This window comes from Nomascus leucogenys, chromosome 3, assembly GCF_006542625.1.
Source record: "Nomascus leucogenys isolate Asia chromosome 3, Asia_NLE_v1, whole genome shotgun sequence".
Classification (NCBI taxonomy): domain Eukaryota; kingdom Metazoa; phylum Chordata; class Mammalia; order Primates; family Hylobatidae; genus Nomascus; species Nomascus leucogenys.
Window position 1 is genome coordinate 36,043,804 of NC_044383.1, and position 18,206 is coordinate 36,062,009.

Here is an 18,206-nt window from a genome sequence, read left to right on the forward strand (position 1 = left end):
GGCTGGTCTCCAACTCCTGGTCTCAAGAGATTCTCCTGCCTTGGCCTCCCAAAGTGCTGGGATTACAGGAGTGAGCCACTGTGCCTGGCCCTCATCTCCTCTTTAGAGGACCTTTAACCGGCTGCAGGAGGCCCTTACAATGTGATATGTTCCCTCCTTAGCCTGAGTGTTGGGCTGCAAAGTCTACCTCAGGGGCCAGGACAGGGCAAGAGAAACACAGATTTCAGAGCTAAAGTTGTTTGTGTCTTCCTTCCTGGGCATTTTGGCTGCACCCTGGAAGCAGGGAAGGGACCCTCTATCTCTGTGTTTTCCGTGACAGTGCTTTGGGAAGATTATATTGACCCTGTGGCTAGGAGCCTGAAGGCTCAGTGCCTATTCTAAAATGAGGAAACTGGATTTGAAAGGTTAAGTGGTTTCCCCAAGATCTCTGTTAACTGGCAGAAGTGGCAGGATTCTTGCCCAGGTCCTCTAACTCAAGATGCTGGGCTCTTCCTATCACACTCCGCTGGCTCTCTGGTGTGTGGGTGAGTGATCAGATGGGAGCTGGAGCCTGCATAGGTTGCGAGGGAGACAGACAAGTGGGTGTGTGCAGCCCACAGCCTGCTAAATCCACGGAAGCCTGTGCTCCTGGGCACCCCATGCCCTCTGCAAGAGTCGGGGGCGGCCCAGAAGGGAGGGTCCAGAGAAGAGTCTGGGGGTCTCTGTGGATTCTCTGGGTGTCAGGCAAACACCAGATGCAAAGTCCACCCTCTCCACCCTGAACTAGAGCATCCTTGAACCTTGAAGCTGACGCAAGGTCTTCACTTAGAGGCTCAAAATGCTTATCACTTCAAGAGAACCAGGACCTCACCAAACCTCCAGGCCCCACGAGCCAAGCACCAGCAGAAACTTAGTTGTGTGCCTGCTCAACGTGGGCCTCCACAGGGCATTCATTGTCCCCAAGGAAGGGGCACATTCCCTCAGTACTGAGTTATGAATGATCAACGTGTCCATCAGGCCAGGGGTCACAGTCACAAAGCAGCTTTGCTGCAATGCCAATCACACTGTCATTTTAATCATTATTACCATTGGAATCAGTACCTTCCAATGTATGTTACTCCACAATTTATAGCATGATTTCACTTGCATTCTCGCAGATTTTTTTGTCCAACCATCCCATAATATGAGCATTATCACTCCCATGTGTCCAATAGGGACAGCAATCATCCCACACTAAGTCAGTGCCAGAGCTGTGATTTGATTTTTTTTTTTTTTTTTTTTTTTGAGATGGAGTCTTGCTCTGTCGCCCAGGCTGGAGTGCAGTGGTGTGATCTCAGCTCACTGCAACCTCTGCCTCCCGGGTTCAAGCGATTCTCCTGCCTCAGTCTCCCAAGTAGCTGGGATTACAGGCACCCACCACCACGCCCAGCTAATTTTTTCATTTTTAGTAGAGACGGAGTTTCACTATGTTGGCCAGGCTGGTCTCAAACTCCTGACCTCATGATCCGTCCACCTCGGCCTCCCAAAGTGTTAGGATTACAGGCACTCACCCCAGAGCTGTGATTTGAAACCAGAGTCCATGGTCTATACGATACTGCCTCAATGGCAGCCACACCAAAGCTAGTGCTGACCAGACACTCTGTTGAAGCAGTGTGGCCTAGCAGCTCCAAAGGGTTTATAATGAGAGTCAGCGAGGATTAAAACGGAGCATGGGCCATGCAGTCAAACGAGGTGCAAACCTCAGCTCAGCTATGTGTTAGCCGAATGACCTTGGGCGGTGACCATGTCACTCTGAGGCCCAGATTCCCATCTGTGGGATGGTCCTACAGAGAGCACTGCCTCAGGGGATTGTGCCGTAAGTAATGGGGATGGGCGGAGCAGGGCAGGCAGGATTTGACATTTTCTTCTACCTTCATTTATTGCGCCTGGGACTCTGTTACATGTTGAGTGTCGCAAATATCATCTGGTCCCTAACCTCAGAGTTGGGGAGACCCATGTGTAAAGAGAGATGGGGTCACAGGAGCCACAACAGGGAGAACTAATTCTGGCAAGGAGGCTTTGTCCAGAAGAGAATGTACAAACAAACTTTGGAGGGAACTGGGACTGTGACTGGGCTGCCACGTGACCCCAGCCACATGCCCTCACATCTGCACTGAGTGACAAGGTTGACAAGGACTTTCACACCCACTATCCAGTCCAACCCCAGAATCACTCTGGGAGCTACAAAGACACTTTAACAGTTTACAGCTGGGTAAACTGAAGCAGGCGAGGTTTAGCTTAAGGTTACAGGCCAGTGTGGAGCTTCCTGCCTGTCTACTGACTCCAGACCAGTCTCCCCTGTTCCTCTCCCGTAATAAAATGACCCACTGAGTACCAGAATATCCCTGGACAGCTGGACAGAGCCTGTGTACCCTCCCTTGGTCTCTGGCTAAAAGGCCACTCACATCTCCCCAGGTCCCACAGAGGGCAGCCTCACTTACCTCGGAAGGGGAAGGTGCCCAGTTTGTGCAGATTCTCCTCCAGTTTCCCATAGTCCACCTCTGCAGTGGCAGTGAAGGGGGTGGTCACAGGGGGGTAGATGCCCGCAATGTCCACCTTCTTCCCCTCCCCTGAGGCCCAGCCCCCCACATTCCTGGACAAGCTCCTGCTTAGTCCCTGCCTCACAGAGGACCAGACTTGGGGACCCAGCATCTCTGCAGGAGGCCTGAGGCACAATTGGTCTATGTCCCAGAGTGAGACTCAGTTTGAACTCTTTCTAACCCCCTATTAATGATCAATGTGTCTAGTTAAAAATTTGCGGCCTCCCTGACTTGTGGCCACTGGGGCAGGCCTGAGCTGGGTGTCCCCAGGGTCAGGGGCAAGGCCTATAGGCCCCAGGGGGCCCTGTTCCTTCTGGGTAGCAGCTGAAGAGATGCCACAACCCGGTGTCCCTCTGGCCAGATGTAGGACTGGTTTCTGGGATCCCAATATTAAAGGGTATCTCCTTCGGTATCTCCAGTGGGATCTGGGCCCTCCTCCCACAATTCCCAGCTCCAAAGCCAGAAGCCCAGCCAGTTTTCCACCGGGAGTTCTGAGGTTGGTGGAGCTGATTGGCTGAGCAGGCCCTGCCCTGTGGGAGGTGTGGCAAGGCTGGGCAAGAAGCTGCCTGTGACAGGCTGTCCAGCCCCTGCCCCGCTCCCTTACCAGGCTCCTCCTGCCAAGGCGGCCACGTGACAAGCCTGTGCTAGCCACACACAGCCCCATAGGACAGCAGTCACCAGGAAGGGGGCCAGGATGAGTGTATTACCAAGTCAATCCATGCAGGGGCCAAGCCTGGCCCTGGAGACATGGGAAGGGGCAGGAAAAGTTGAGTGGCAGGGAAGAAAGGAAAAGAGACCACAGTAAAGAAGCTGCAGGGCTGGCTCAGAGGGCCAGTTTCCCTCCTCCCCAAACCAGCATTTGCCCCCAGTCTTCCTTCAGTCCCAAAGATTTCAGACACAAATGGAAATGACCATCGCAATTAGCAAAAACAGCTTTTTTATTGTGGTAGTTTGTGGGTGCTCCTGGATCACGCAGAAAAAAGGCTGGGCCCTCAGTTAGCTCTGGGAGCCATTCTTAGGACTCTGTGGCTGCACACAGAGAGGGGCTGGGTAGCTGGCTGGGCTGGGGCACGCATTCACTGGGCTGGCACAGGCTGAGGGGTCTCCCGCCCACTCTCATTAGGCCCCTCCAGCCCATTATGCTCAGCCCCCGGCTCAGGATGCTCCAGGGCGTGCCGGGTATCAGCCTGCCACAGCTGTACCAGGTCCGTCGGGGTCTTTCCTGCCTGGGGGGGTGGCAAGAGAAAATCTGTTAACTGTCCTGAAGGCTTTCACAGAAGGTACCCTCATTGACACCACCAGTGCTTCTCAAATGGGGGCAACTGGCATTGTGTGAAGATACTTTAGGTTGTCACACTAGGGGATGGGTACTACTGGCATCTAGTGGGCAGAGGCCAAGAATGCTGCTTAAATATCCTACAATGCATAGGATAGTCCCCTACAACAAACAATCACCCAGCCCTAAATGTCAATAATGCTGAGGGTGAAAACCCCTCATTTATACCTTCTCCATATTTTCCTGCTTTTCTCATTATCCCTTTAGCCTTTCTTGAGCCCGAGGGACTCTCCCATGCCCTCCTTTTGTGAATGCTCTGGGCCCCAAAGAAGAACTTGGACTAAGTGTTCCCTAGTCCAAGGTGTTCCCTGGGCACCTTCCCCTTCCAAGGACTTCCTGCCTAGATCCTAAGAAAACTCAAAGACCACAGGAGCTGACATGGGGTGCTAGGAACTGTCATGCCAGCTGAGTGCTCGGTCCCTTCCAGCTCTGGCCTTTCATGATTCTGGCCTCCTTGGGCCAGCACTTGAGGACCCCCTCTGGCCTACTTGGGGGTCTTTGGGAAGTCCTCTTGCTGCTCCTCCTGCTTTCTCTCTGCACTTGCACTCTGGACATAGACACACATAGAGAATGGGGCGGGCAGTTGGAATGCTGCTCTGGAAGAGGACAACTTTATGTACTACGGTGCTGGCCAGAGCCAATGATACATGTCCCTAGGCGGGGGCTGCTCCAGGGGCCTGGACAGTCCCTCCATCGTGTCAGTGCTCACACCAATGACTGAATCAGGGAGGGAATGAGCTTACCAGGTTCTTGGTCATCATGTCAGCCCCATGCAGGAGCAGCAGTTTGATGATTTTGTAGCGGTTGAGCCTCACAGCGTCATGCAGGGCGGTATCCCCTTCCTAGAGTCAGTGTAGCACTCAGTATGGCCCTTGTGGGCAGTGGGAGGAGGCAAGGGCGATGGGAGGTGGGCTAGAGACCCTGCTCAGGAGCCAAGTCCTGAAGGCCCCAGGAGGAAGGACACCACCTGTAGGGGCCCGTGGGCTGCCCACACACCCATGGCAGGTGAGCAGCGGACAGGCTAGCACTCACCCTGTCTCTGGCATTGATTTCCAGGCCCAGGGATAGAAAGTGCTCCACAATCTCCACCTGCCCTGTCCGGACTGCCACGTGCAGCGGGGTGCTCAGCAGCTGGGTGGGAGGAATCAGGAAGGAACTGCTGGTTGACAGGGCCTGAACTGTGGTACCCCTGGGGAGGGGTGGCTGTCCTAACTCCAGCTTAATCCCTCTTCCAAGTCCTAGTGCCAAGGCCTGAGCCCTGGAGGGGCAGAGAATGGTACAGTTTCTTACCATCCTATCCAATGGCCTAACTCTAAAACCTTAAATGCCACTTCCTCTGGGAAGCCTTCTATGATTCTCCTCTCACCCAGCTGCTCACTATTCTACCCTTCTTTTAATAATCATAATAGACGTCATTTATTGAGAGATGACTATGTAATGGACATGGCAAAAGCTTACAAGACGTTTGCCTTATGTTGAATAAATAATTCATTTACATATGTTTTCCCACCTAATCTACACAAGAACTCTGCAAGACATTTTACAGATGAGGAACAGAAGCTCAGAGGCTATCACTTGTTCAAGGTTGTACATGAAATAATGAATGAATAGAAGGATGGTGCGTAAATAAATAAATAAATAAATGAGGGGATGAATAAATGGAGGAATGGATGGATGGATAGACGGATAGATGAATAGATAGGTAGATAGAAGGATAATGACAGATAGCATGAACAAATCTTGCATTTTTTGAGTGGTCCCAAAGCTCCCAAGACAGTGAGTCTCTTGTCCTCCCTTCTTGTCTGCTCTTCCTGCTCCTATCCTCAGATGGTGGTTCCTCAAGGGCCTGTGTGGATGGCAGGGACCCAGCCCTGGGCTGGGAGGCCAAGTAGGACACTGTTTTAGCTTCCCTGCTCTGCAGCCAGAAACCAGACTAGCTCACTACCTTCCTGCCCCCTGGGCTTTCCTGCCCTTAGACCCCTGCCTTCCTCCCCACAACCACCCCAATGCCTGTTGCTTCTGAGCATTTTTGCCTCACCTTATCCCTCACATTGGTGTCTGCTCCATGGCTTTGCAGAAGTTTCACCACCTCTAAGTGGCCCCCTCGGCAGGCCCAATGCATGGCTGTGCAGTCCAGCTAGAAGGAAATGATGTAGGGAAGAAAGTATTCGGGGGGAAAGTACCCCAGCCAGGAGGGCAGAGGGATATCTAGGAGAAAGGTACAGAGAGCAGGCCTGGGCATGGGCAACGGACCAAGCGGAACAGAGGAACACTCAGGGCCCATCTGGTCCAAGCCAGACTCACAGAGGATGCTTAGGGAGGAGAAGGGGCTTACTCAAGGTCACATAAGCCACTGAGGTGGAGTCTGGCACCTGAGCAACCGGTTCATGCTTCAGGTTGGCACAGGTGGCAGGGAGAGGGTGTCTGTCAGTGCTGGACCCACCTCCTGTCTCCCATTGAATACCTGCCCTCTCACTCACCCGATCCTGGAAGTCCACAGTGGCCCCACTATCTAGAAGCTTCTCCAGGATTTCCATGTGGCCTTCCAGGGAGGCTCGGTGCAGTGCTGTCCGACGGAACTATCCCCAGAGAGGCTGTCAGGGCCTGGCCTCTGGCTCCAGGCCTGAGCCCATCTCCCACCCAAGCTGAGGCCCAGGCCTTCCCATCAGCTTGATTCTCACCCCTGTGCTTGGCCCCCATGTTTTCTGTGTTCTGCCAGCTCCCTTATGCTCTATCCAGACCAGCCTGGGAGTCCTCTGCCCCGGGGAACCCGACCTTCTCACTGCCCCCCAAGAACATCAAGCCATGCCTCTCTACAGGCGGTTTCCTCTGCCAAGCATGCCTGTTTTGCTCTCACTTCCTGGGAGTGCTTGATGAAATCTGCTACTCCTTCAAGATGCAGCTCAAATGCCATCATTTTCTTGAAACCTCTAGGCCAGGGCTTCCCTAGGGCCCAGATGACCCTTAACTGTCAGAGTGTGTTCGAGGGCAGGTCAAGTCTTGCTGGACTCCCCAAGTGCCTAGCACAAGGCCAGAATGAACAGGCGACACTGATCACTGATTCAAAGAAAGAATAAACTTTTCCCCTTCTCCTTTCTGCCTTGGACTTGTGAAACGCTCAAGCCACAATATCTTTCCATATTCTCATGATCCAGTTACAGGCCACACACAGTGAGTATCTTTCCATATTCTAATGATCTGGTTACATGTCAGTCTCCCCAAGGAACCAACCATGGTCTGTTTTTTTGTTTTGTTTTGTTTTGCTTTTTTTGTTTTGTTTTTTTGTATTCTGGCACCTAGCATGGTGCTCAGAAGTAGGAGGTAGTTGGACAGACTGAGAGGATGAAGACTTTGGAGTCTAAAGAACAGAAAGGACACGTGGTCCAAGTCTACAATAATGCAGACCAAAGGTGGAAAACCACTAATGTGCCAAATCCCAGGATACGAGAGCAAGAAAGCACCCCAGGAAGTGTGAAAGAGGCAGTTTCAGGGAAAACAAAAAGAATTATGATGGGTGATGAAAAATTTAGAAAATATGGCTGCAAGGGGCTGGACACGGTGGCTCACACCTATAATCCCAGCACTTTGGGAGGCCGAGGCGGGTGGATCACCTGAGATCATGATTTCAAGACCAGCCTGTTGTGGAGTGCCAACATGTTGAAACCCTGTCTCTACTAAAAATAAAAAAATTAGGCCAGGCACGGTGGCTCACGCCTGTAATCCCAGCACTTTGGGAGGCCGAGGAGGGCAGATCACGAGGTCAGGAGATCGAGACCATCCTGGATAACACGGTGAAACCCCGTCTCTACTAAAAATACAAAAAATTAGCCGGGCGAGGTGGCGGGCGCCCGTAGTCCCAGCTACTCGGGAGGCTGAGGCCAGAGAATGGCGTGAACCCGGGGGGCGGAGCTTGCAGTGAGCCGAGATTGCGCCACTGCACTCCAGCCTGGGCAACAGAGCGAGACTCCGTCTCAAAAAAAAAAAAAGAAAAAGAAAAGAAAAGAAAAGAAAATATGGCTGCACAACACTGCGAATGTAATTAATGCCACTGAATTGTACGCTTAAAATGGTTAAAGCGGAATAGTTCATGTTATGTTTTACCATGAAAAAAAAATAGGCCAGGTGTGGTCATTCAAGCCTGTAATCCCAGCACTTTGGGAGGCTGAGGTGGGAGGATTGCTTGAGCCCAGGAGGCGAAAGTTGTAGTGAGCCAAGATTGCGCCACTGCACTCCAGCCTGGGTGACAGAGTGAGACTCTGTCTTAAAAAAAAAAAAAAAAAGTACAGTACTATAGCATGAGAAACAAAAATATCATAACACATGCTTGATAGTTTCTTCATTCACTCAGTGAATACTTACTGAGTTACTGAGGTGCTAATATTCCTTTTTTCCTTTTACCAAAAAAAATCTATATCTATATCTATATCTATATACAGAGACAGGGTCTCACTCTGTTGCTTAGGCTGGTCTTGAACTCCTAGGCTCAAGCACTCCTCCCACCTTGACCTCCTAAAGTGCTGGGATTACAGACGTGAGCCACAGTGCCCAGCCTAATATTCCATTTGATCACCATAACATGTTGTGAGGGAAGGCCATTTTACAGAGGAGGAAACTGAGGCATGGAGAGGGCACCGACCCAGCCACAGGTCCCACAACTCGTGAGTGAGAGAGATGGGATTTGAGCCCACGTCTTCTGGTCCTGGTCTATTTTTATTTGATTCTATTTTTCTTTCTTTCCTAAACAAACATGTGACATTTGTTGCTCTGCAGGTGATTCAAGTTGGAAAAGGGTTTAAGGATTTAGGTCAATTCCTGTACGGGGAAGGGACACCCATTCTGAGCACCCCAACCACCCATCCATCCAAAGAACACCCGTGCCTCCTCTCAAACAGGCTCACAGTGGGCCGACCCGGGAGCTGAGCGGAGTGGGGGTGGAAACTGACAGGGAGGCCGGTCAGGGTCGGCTAGGAGCGTCACCTGGTCGCACACGTCAGCTGACCCCCCGTCAGCCAGGAACTTCTCAATGACCTTCATTTTCCCCTCCACCGCAGCTTTCAGGAAGGTCTCCTCATCCACAGGGCCAGTCTGCAGGTGTGGACGCAGCAGTCACGGGCCGTCCCGGCGATTCGAAGCCTCCCGGGCTCCCCCTCCGCCCCCTCGCGGTGTCCTCTCCAGGACCCTTACAATCTCCTCGGGCTCCGGGGGCGGCTCATGTGAGGCGGCCAGAGCGTCCCGCTTCTTCTGCTTGCGTTTCTTCCGCAGCTCAATGAGGTTCTGGATCCCTCCCACGTCGATGATCTCCCGCCGCAGGTCCAGGGACGTCTTGCGCACGCGCTCTTGGCCCTGCGTGGGATGGCCCATCAACCTCCAGGCTGGGCAGAGAATTTGGGGGGCTTGGGAGACCTCTGAGCTAAGCTGGTGGGGAGGGTGGGGTGGGCAGGAAGACCCTCTTAAAAAAGAAGGAACCAAAGTCTATCCCCTCTTCCAGGCCTAGATGGCTCTCAGATTGGGGGAATTCTGACTCAGTAGCTCTGGGGCGGGGCGGAGATTCTGCAGGGCTAGCAAGCTCTACCAGGGGTGCTGAACTGCTGGTCCGTGGGCCACGTGGGGAGAGGTGCAGACAGGCCATGGCTACCTGGCTGGTCCGCTGGGTGCAGACATTGGGTCCTCCCGGGCTTACCTTCACCTTCTGCAGGGCTGCACTCTGAGCCCCGTGGTGCTTCTCATCCTCCAGCACCAGCAAGTCCATGGGCAGCTTCTGGCGTGCGTCTCCTCGGAGTTTCTGGTGATCCAAGGAGGGCACCTTCTCCAGGACCCGAGGAGACAGGCAGCCTCTCCCCCAACCACGCCAAGGACACCCCACAGGGACCTCCTCCTGGGTGGTCTCAGAGCCCTTCTGGCTGATCCTGGGGAGCCCCCAGCAAGAGAAGGGCCCCTGGAGAGGCCCCCAAAAGGGACGAGTTCCCCACCTCAGCTTCAGCCCTAGTCCCAACCCTGAGCTCAGACACCTGCCCGCTGACTGGCCCGGATCTCTGCAAAACAACGTTAAAGGCCACCAGAATGAGTTTTTCATGAGATTAAATATATTCACTCTTTCAAGCACCAAGATTATTGTTTTCTTTACTTTTTTGGCATTAAAAATCCACTTTGGCTGGGTGTGGTGGTGCCAGCCTTTAGTCCCAGCTACTGGGGAGGCTTAGACAGAAGTATTGCTCAATCCCAGGGGTTCGAGACCAGCTCCAGAGACAGCAAGATCGTCTCTCTAAAAATAAATAGGTCAGGCACAGTGGCTCACATCTGTAATCCCAGCACTTTGGGAGGCTGAGTTGGGAGGATCTCTTGAGCCCAGAAGTTTGAGATCAGCCTGGGCAATATAGTGAGAACCCATCTTTACAAAAAATTTAAATAATTAGCCAAGCGTGGTGGCTTTTGTTGTAGTCCCAGCTACTTGGGAGACTGAGGTGGGAGGATTACTTGAGCCCAGGAAGGGGAGGTTGCAGTGAGCCAAGATCATGCCACTGCACTCCAGCCTGAGTGACAGTGAGAGAGAGAGAGAATGACCCTGCCTCAAAAAATAAATAGGCCAGGTACAGTGGCTCACGTCTATAATCCAAGCACTTTGGTAGGCCGAGGCAGGTGGATTGCTTGAGCCCAGAAGTTCGAGACCAGCCATAGGCAACATGGTGAAACCCCATCCCTACTAAAAATACAAAAATTAGCCAGGCGTGTTGGCACGCACCTGTAGTCCCAGCTAATCGGGAGGCTGAAGCACAAGAATCACTTGAACCCAGGAGGTTGAGGTTGCAGTGAGCCAAGATCGTGCCACTGTACTCCAGCTTGGGTGACAGAGTGAGACTCGGTCTCAAAAAATAAATAAATAAATAAATAAATAAATAAGTTTTAAAAATAAATAATTCACTTTGATGAAATAATTATGATGAGATATGATTATTTCTTAAATGGTCTTACTTAGCAATATAAAATTTGGCAACTCTTTGTTAGATATTTTTTTTTTCTCTCAGATTTCACTGATCTGTGAAGTCCAGAGCTTGGAAACTATTGCTTTCAGGGGAACTTGGCGATGGGAGCGGCAGCTCCTCAGCCTTCAGCCTGAAACGGGCTCTAAGTCTTAACCTTCTTTTCACTGTAATCCAGGTCCAACTGCCTGCCAGGTCTCCTCTGCATTTGCCCTCTGATTTTCTTGGACTGCGTCTTCTCTTTTTGTGATGTGCTGGCACTCCCATCTCTGCAGTCCGCACCAGGCAGCTTGTGTGGCTATGAGTCCAGGAACAATTGCCCAGGTTGGAGGGTCCTGAGTCAATGTGGCAGCTGGGAAGGAGGCCACCCTTACAGAGCACGCAGGCCCCTTTCCCATTCCTCCCTGAGCTCCCACATTTGCTCCTTCAAGGTGGTTTTGAGAGCCAATTCCCCAGGTCTTCATTCTGAAGGTTCTATTAGCCACTGCTTTCTCCCTTTCATGTTGGGCTTCATGGTTTGAGGTCTCAGTGCTGGCCTAATCAGAAACACTGCATCTTCTTCCAAGAATGAAAGATAACCTGGGGCTGCAGCTACTGCTGCATGTGGGACTCTGGCTGGGCTCCTCAGGGAGCATCCAGAGGGCCAGCTTGTGTATTTTTTTTTTTTTTTTTTTTTTTGAGATGGAGTCCCACTCTGTCGCCCAGGCTGGAGTGCGGTGGTCCGATCTTGGCTCACTGCAACCTCCACCTCCTAGGTTCAATCAATTCTCCTGCCTCAGCCTCCTGAGTAGCTGGGACTACAGGCACATGCCGCCATGCCTGGCTAATTATTTTTGTATTTTAGTAGAGACGGGGTTCCAACATGTTGCCCAGGCTGGTCGCGAACTCCTGAGCTCAGGCAATCTGCCCACTTTGGCCTCCCAAAGTGCTGGGATTACAGGCGTGAGCTACCGCGCCCGGCTATAAATTTTGTTGTTGTTGTTACATAGATGAGAGGTTTCTATGTTGTCCAGGCTGGCCTCGAACGCTTAGCCTTGCCTCCTTATGCGCCAGGACAACAGGCCTGAGCCACTGTGGCTCCCCAGCTTGTGTCTTAATTATCTTGGTGTCCCCAGCATCTGTGACAGGCCCTAGCACATAGTAGGTGCTTAGTGACTGGTGAATGAATGAATGAATGAATGAGTGAACGGATGATGGCAAGCAGACTCAGCATCTCTGCTAACCCTTAAGTTCTCAGTGATGACCTAACCCAGTAAACTCGCCACAGTGGAACTCCAGCCCCTGCGCTGGTCTCTGGGGCCCTCCTTCCCCTCCCACCCTAGGTATGGGGCACAGGCTAGACAGAGGCTCTCCTCCAAGAACCCTGCCAGGCTGGGGCCTGGTAGAGACAACTGGGGACTCTAATGCTCACCCACATTTTCCTCAGACCCTATAGCCCTTCATTTCAGGTTTGTCTTTGTGGGCTGACACACAGTAGGTGCTCAGTAGCTGTTTGCTGCATTGAATGTGAGTTCATGAAACACACAAAGTTCCCACTTTACTTCATAGATTGCTATGCAGATTAAATGAAAGAATGCCTGCAAAATGCTTAGCACAGGGCCTGGCACTGGTGTCCTGACAGCTCTGTAGCTATATTTATTGGATGCATGAACGGAAGAGCACTGCTCTGCATCCCCTTGCTGAAGGTCCCTGTGTCTATTGGCAGCACTCCAGAACTGGCATAGCAGCATGACTCACCTGCCTGGCACCAGCCAACCATAGGCACACGCCCTTGGGGGAGGGAGAAGTGGGATTCCTAGAGATCCAGGGATGCTTGCCCCAGCCAGGGCTCAGTCCAGGCTCTTTCCTGACCTCATCCCTTCTTCCCTTGAGGTCTTGACCCTTCCTTCCTCCTCACCCCTCATTCAGTCACACTCCTTTTTTTGAATGGCATCTACCTCCAACCTGATTTATCTCCTCCCCTCCATTCCTGTTAGGGCCAGCCTTTTCCAACAAGTCCTTCTCAGGGCCATCAGAGCTGCTTTCCTAAAACAGGACAGATGACACCAATCTCCCTCACTCAATAACATTTAGTGGCTCCTCACTGCCCACAGAATAAATATCTTTTACATGGCCCTCTCTGGCTTGTGTCTTTCCAGCCTTAGCCCCTACTACCAGACTTTCTCAAGACAGCCATGCTTTCACTCATGGAAACTTCATCTCCTGCATTTCCTGAGGCTGGAATACCCTCCACCATCCTGGACTCCACTGAGTCCCCTTGAAGGCCCAGCTCAGATATCCTCCTGTCCACAGAGGACTCACTTTTTTTTTTTTTTTTGAGACGAAGTCTCCGTCTGTCACCCAGGCTGAAGTGCAGTGGTGCGATCTTGGCTCACTGCAACCTCCGCCTCCCAGATTCAAGCAATTCTCCTGCCTCAGCCTCCTGAGTAGCTGGGATTACAGGTGCCTGACACCATTCCTGGCTAATTTTTGTATTTTTAGTAGAGACGGGATTTCACCATGTTGGCCAGGCAGGTCTCGAACTCTTGACTTCAAGTGATCCGCCCACCTCGGATCTCAGATCTCAAAATGCTGGGATTACAGGCTTCAGCCACTGCACCTGGCCCTGTCCACAGAGGAGTCCTTGACGGCCCTCAGAACAATTCATGAGACCCTTGTGTTCCTCCACTTCTGATTCACACCTCTATTTAGTCATTTCTTCCCTTTGCCTTGTTTCTTAGTTGACTATGAAACCAACAAATGGGCTAAAATGAATGCTGGGTTGGTAAAAAGAAGGCAGGGTCTGGGCCTTATTGGTCCACCCATTTCTACAGCTCTGGGCTCTTGGCAGAGCCAACACTAGATGAAGTATTAGTTTAAATAAAGTGAAGAGTAGGGGCCGGGCACGGTGGCTCACACCTGTAATCCCAGTACTTTGGGAGGCCAAGGCAGGCGGATCACCTGAGGCCAGTTCAAGACCAGCCTGACCAACAGAGTGAAACCCCATCTCTACTAACAATACAAAAATTAGCCAGGCATGGTGGTGCATGCCTGTAATCCCAGCTACTCGGGAGGCTGAGGCAGGAGAATCGCTTGAACCCAGGAGGCAGAGGTTGCAGTGAGTCAAGATCATGCCATTGCACTCCAGCTTGGGCAATAGAGGGAGACCCCATCTCAAAAAAAAAATGCTGAGTAGGACAAGCCAGCATCCCCTGCCGCCGCTCCACTTCCTTATCCCAAAGAAAATGCAATTGCCCAGAACACCACACTCCAAAGGCCTCCCCAAGGGTGGCCAGCAGGCTGGCAAAATCCATGCTTCCTTTCCCAGCATCCCTTCCTCACTCTCTTCTTCAGTGGCCAAACACTGGAGTTTCCCCTGCCCCAGCCTCCCACTCAGTCACAGGGGCATCACAGGGCTACACATTCCTGACAGTCCCAGGCAGCACCCAGCTGTCTGCTTTGTACAGCCCACTGTCTCTCAAGGCCCAGGAGGGTGAGCAGTCTTAGGAGGCCCAACCCAGCTCCCCACCTCACTGACTCAATTTTGAAGGCTGAAGCCTCAGTCTTCTGCTGCCAGCAATACCCCCTGCCAGTAATACCCTGGGACAGGAATTGGGCCCAACTGGGCCCCAGGGGACATCTGCCCCCCTCCCCACCACAGGGGTAGCAGACAGACTCTCCCTCCCCTTGACAGCAGAGCTGGATCTCCTCAGACCCCCTTGGGCACCTCCACCCCTGCTCGCACCTCATTCTCCTCCTCCTGTGCCAGCCGCTGCTCGATGAGCGCCGTGGCCCTCTGCACCGCCTCAGAGTCCTCCATGGTGCCGTCCATAACCGCCTCTGCAGGCCACAGGGCCTCGGGGGCTTTATAGGCCAGAACACCCACCCCTGCCCAGCTGGGCGCCTTTGCCATGAGCTCACCGGCCCAATTCTCCACCTGCCTCCCCCACCTGTCACCTTCACCTCGGGCAGCCCCAGGGAGCAGGGGGAGCCAGGGCCAGGGAGCAGAGCCAGTTGCCCCCCCAACTCCTGGCATATTAGAGCCGGAGGGCACTGTGTCCCAAGAGCAGGGCTGCAGGAAGGAGCCCGTCCAGCCTCTGTCCTGAGCACTTGGGACTGGTTGGGCCTTAGCCAAGGCAACTGAGTTGCAAAAGGGAACTGCCGGCTGCATGCTCCAGCCCAGATCACAGTGCCACCTGCTGGATGCCTGGAAACCCTGCTCAGCCAGCTCCAGGAAGAGGGCCTGAAAACCAAACGTGGGGACCCAGGACAGTTCTGTACTCCCAGGCTGTCCTGCAGACAGGCCCTGCTGGCTGTGAGGAGGGTCACACTCTACTTGTCCAGGCCAGGGCCATGGTAGCAGGAAGGGCAGCTGTCTCCCTCTTTGATCACAGCTCATGCTGGCCTTCGGCTCTCCAGGGTCCCACATGCTCCCCGGTTAAGCATCACTGCATTTGGCTGGGTGACTTTTAGTCATGAGCAAACCTTATCCAATCTGTCTCCTCCCTTGGTAAGTGCTCAGGGGACCTCTGCAGGGCTTACAGAGTGTTGCTTCAAGAAAGGGGTCTCCGGAAAGCACTAAGCCCAGCTGGCGAGGAACAGCAGCTACTCTGGATCCTCCTACCCTCCCAGGGTTTCCCTGTCAGGCCCAGACAGTGCCAGACTTCCCTGGCCAGGAGGCTGCCCATGCTCACTAAGAAGGAAAATACTCCCAACTGGAGCAAAAGCAGATCTGTACTTGCTCAGTTCCACACCTGGAACTCGCAGGCTGGAGTTCTGAGTCACCGTGACCCAGGTTAACCTGCTAGGGAACTGTGGACACCCAGCCCTGTGCTTCCGTAAGGCTCACCTGGCTGGTGGCTGCCCTTAGCTAAACAGCCTTATATAAGATTCCCCTCTCTTCAGATATGCATGCATTCCTCTAGGAAGCATGAGGAACCGGTTCCTTTTCCTCTCCGGTTCCCTTGCTGGGAAGCTGACACGAACCTCTGACACACAATCTAAATCTGTCAGAGATTTTGCTTTAACATCATGATGGCTACAGCATCTCCAGGGACCGGAAGTTAGCCCCTTCTGCTACAGGAGCAGACCACTTTCCTGAGGTGCTGTCTTCTCCTTGCAAGCACTTTCACATCTGTCTTCCTGCTTAATCCTCCCAGCAACTGATGGAGGAGGCAGGGCAGGCGGCATGACTGTGCTTTAAAGAAAAGCAAACAGGGTTCAGAGGTTAAGTGGCTTTTCCTGAGGACTCATGAGGACACCAGGGGAGCTGGGATCAGGGCCCAGAAGACTGGCAGTTCCAGGCTCACTCTGCTGGAGACTGCATGCCCAGAGCAGCTGGGGAGGCCAGGCATCCACCTGTTCCCATACCAGAACAGCTCCAGGGGCCCCACAGAGCTGCAGGAGAATTCAGTCAAATGCCAGGCAAGCAAGAAGGAGCAAAAGGCTTTATTGATAAATATGCAGATATGTCTGTCCACAGGGACCTGCTGTGGGGGCCATGACCAGGCTGCAGACTTCCCACTGCCTGGGTTACAGCCAGGACATGGCCCTGTGCAGACCCTGCCACGACAGCCCAGCCGTCCACCACCTGCCTCATCTCTGCCAATTGTGCTGGGGGGCAGGGAGAGGCAGAGGCCCGCCTCAGGCTTCCCGAGCCCTGGGGCTCAAGGGTGGTTCCCTTCTTTCCAAGGGAGCGGCACTGTGCCCAGGGGAGAGCCAAGGGATGGGGGCAGAGGAGGGAGACAGCAGCTGCTTCAGACCCTGAGCAGAAAACTGGAGTGAGCACAGCTGGCAGCACCAGATGACAGATCTGGGCTCCACGGGCCTCCTGGCTGGCCCTCGTGGCTCGAACCTGCTGCAGGAGAGAGGCAGGGTGAGGACCCTGTTTGCCTTTTCTCTGACAAGGTTGCAAGGCCCGTGTGTGGCTGCCTGCTCCCTGGGTACCGGGAACTGGTGGCGTGTAGTGCTCTGAAAGGCAGGGTCCCTTCACGGTTCACCCACCAGCCACACCGAGGGGAGGGCCCCTGAAGAAAATGACAGCACTGGAAGGCAGCAGCAGGGTGGGGGCCTAGTGCTGTAGGCGGGGCCTCTTCCCAGGGGTCCGTGGGCCCATCAGTCCTGGGGTGGCGGGGGCTGGTTGATGATGACCTGGATGACAAAATCTTTCTGGATCTTGGTCTCCTGGAGCCGTGTGCGGTCTGTGAGCAGCTTCCCAGAGAAGAACCACCGCTGCCACGATGGCTCGATGCCCTCCTGGGCGTGCAGCTGCCTCTTGAGCTGCCCCACCGTGTCGGGCAGGCTGGCGCTGAGCCTCACGTCCTTGCCTGTGGACAGGCGCACCTTCAGCGGGAACTCACGGCGCACGCTGGGTGGAGGCTCGGGGGGCTCCAGGCTCTCCTCCTCCGTGTGCTCCAGCAGCAGGTTCACTGGCGGTGACAGGCAGTAGATGGGCAGCTGGTAGCGATTGCCCAGCTCATCGTAGCATTCACAGAGGGTGCCTGTGGGAGACGCAGGGCTGTCAGAGTCAGCTTGGGGATCCACTATCATGGATTAAATGTTTGGGTCCCCCCAAATTCATATGGTGAAATTCTAACCCCCAATGTGACTGTATTTGGACATGGGGCCTATACAGAAATAATTAAAGTTAAATGAGGTCATAGGGTGGGGCCCTGACCCTCTGATCCCTTGATCGGAAAGATGGTTTTTTTTGTTTTGTTTTGAGACAAGATCTCCCTATGTTGCCTAGGCTAGTCTCCAACTCCTGGGCTCATGCAATCCTCCCACTCAGCCTCCCGAGCAGCTGAGACTACAGGTGTGCTCCACTGCCCTGGCTTACAGTTCTTGTAGAGACACTAGAGCACTATCTCACTCTCCACTCGCTCCCCATGTGAGGACACAGCAAGAAGGCAGCCACCTGCAAGCCAGCAACAGAGTTCTCACCAAAACCTGAACTGGCCAGCACCATGATGCCAGATTTCCCAGCCTCCAGAACTGTGGAAAATAAATGTCTCTTGATTAAGTCACCCAGCATGTGGTATTTTGTTACAGGAGCCTGAGCAGACTAATACATCTGCCATGGCCACCCCACAGTCAGATCTCCCTAGGACAGCCTGATCACCAGGTGTACAGGGCTGGAGTCAGGAAGACCTGAGCTGGCATCCCAGCTCCACCAGGTACTGGCTTGTTCATCCTGGCATATTATTTTTCACTTCTTCACATGTGCCAGGTGCTGGGATTACAGGGATGAATGAAATAGCACAGCTCTGCTCTCCATGGGCCTTAGTGTCCTTACTGGCAAAACCTAATGCATGGAGAAATATGTTTATTGTCTCTTGAGCACCTACTAAGTGCTGG

The 18,206-nt window shown here is 53.2% G+C and overlaps 3 protein-coding genes across 8 annotated transcripts in view; all 3 read right to left on the bottom strand.

The window, feature by feature from the left end:
• HOGA1 (4-hydroxy-2-oxoglutarate aldolase 1) overlaps positions 1 to 3,045 on the bottom strand; it is a 29,077-nt gene extending 26,032 nt beyond the window's left edge. For all 5 annotated transcript variants that reach the window (XM_030808826.1, XM_003255298.4, XM_030808817.1 and 2 more), the window contains exon 1: positions 2,460 to 3,045. In XM_030808826.1, the coding sequence (XP_030664686.1) occupies positions 2,460 to 2,670 (211 nt within the window). In that variant the 5' untranslated portion in view covers positions 2,671 to 3,045. The remainder of the gene's footprint in view (positions 1 to 2,459) is intronic.
• A 433-nt stretch (positions 3,046 to 3,478) lies between these two features.
• On the bottom strand, positions 3,479 to 15,024 carry ANKRD2 (ankyrin repeat domain 2). 2 transcript variants are annotated; one of them, XM_003255296.2, is made up of 9 exons: positions 14,596 to 15,024; positions 9,575 to 9,676; positions 9,079 to 9,237; positions 8,872 to 8,979; positions 6,375 to 6,473; positions 5,933 to 6,031; positions 4,927 to 5,025; positions 4,638 to 4,736; positions 3,479 to 3,784 (listed from the first exon to the last, which is right to left on the bottom strand). In XM_003255296.2, the coding sequence occupies exons 1-9, from the start codon at positions 15,019 to 15,021 to the stop codon at positions 3,635 to 3,637; spliced, it is 1,341 nt and encodes a 446-aa protein (XP_003255344.2). In that variant the 5' UTR covers positions 15,022 to 15,024; the 3' UTR covers positions 3,479 to 3,634. The 2 variants fall into 2 exon arrangements, with proteins under 2 accessions (XP_003255344.2, XP_003255345.3); XM_003255297.3 differs by lacking the exon at positions 4,927 to 5,025 and having other exon boundaries at positions 14,596 to 14,962.
• Positions 15,025 to 16,281: 1,257 nt separating this feature from the next.
• Positions 16,282 to 18,206, bottom strand: part of UBTD1 (ubiquitin domain containing 1) — a 70,316-nt gene continuing 68,391 nt past the window's right edge. Inside the window, exon 3 of the mRNA XM_003255295.4 lies at positions 16,282 to 17,350. Within this exon, the coding sequence (XP_003255343.1) occupies positions 16,965 to 17,350 (386 nt within the window). The 3' untranslated portion in view covers positions 16,282 to 16,964. The remainder of the gene's footprint in view (positions 17,351 to 18,206) is intronic.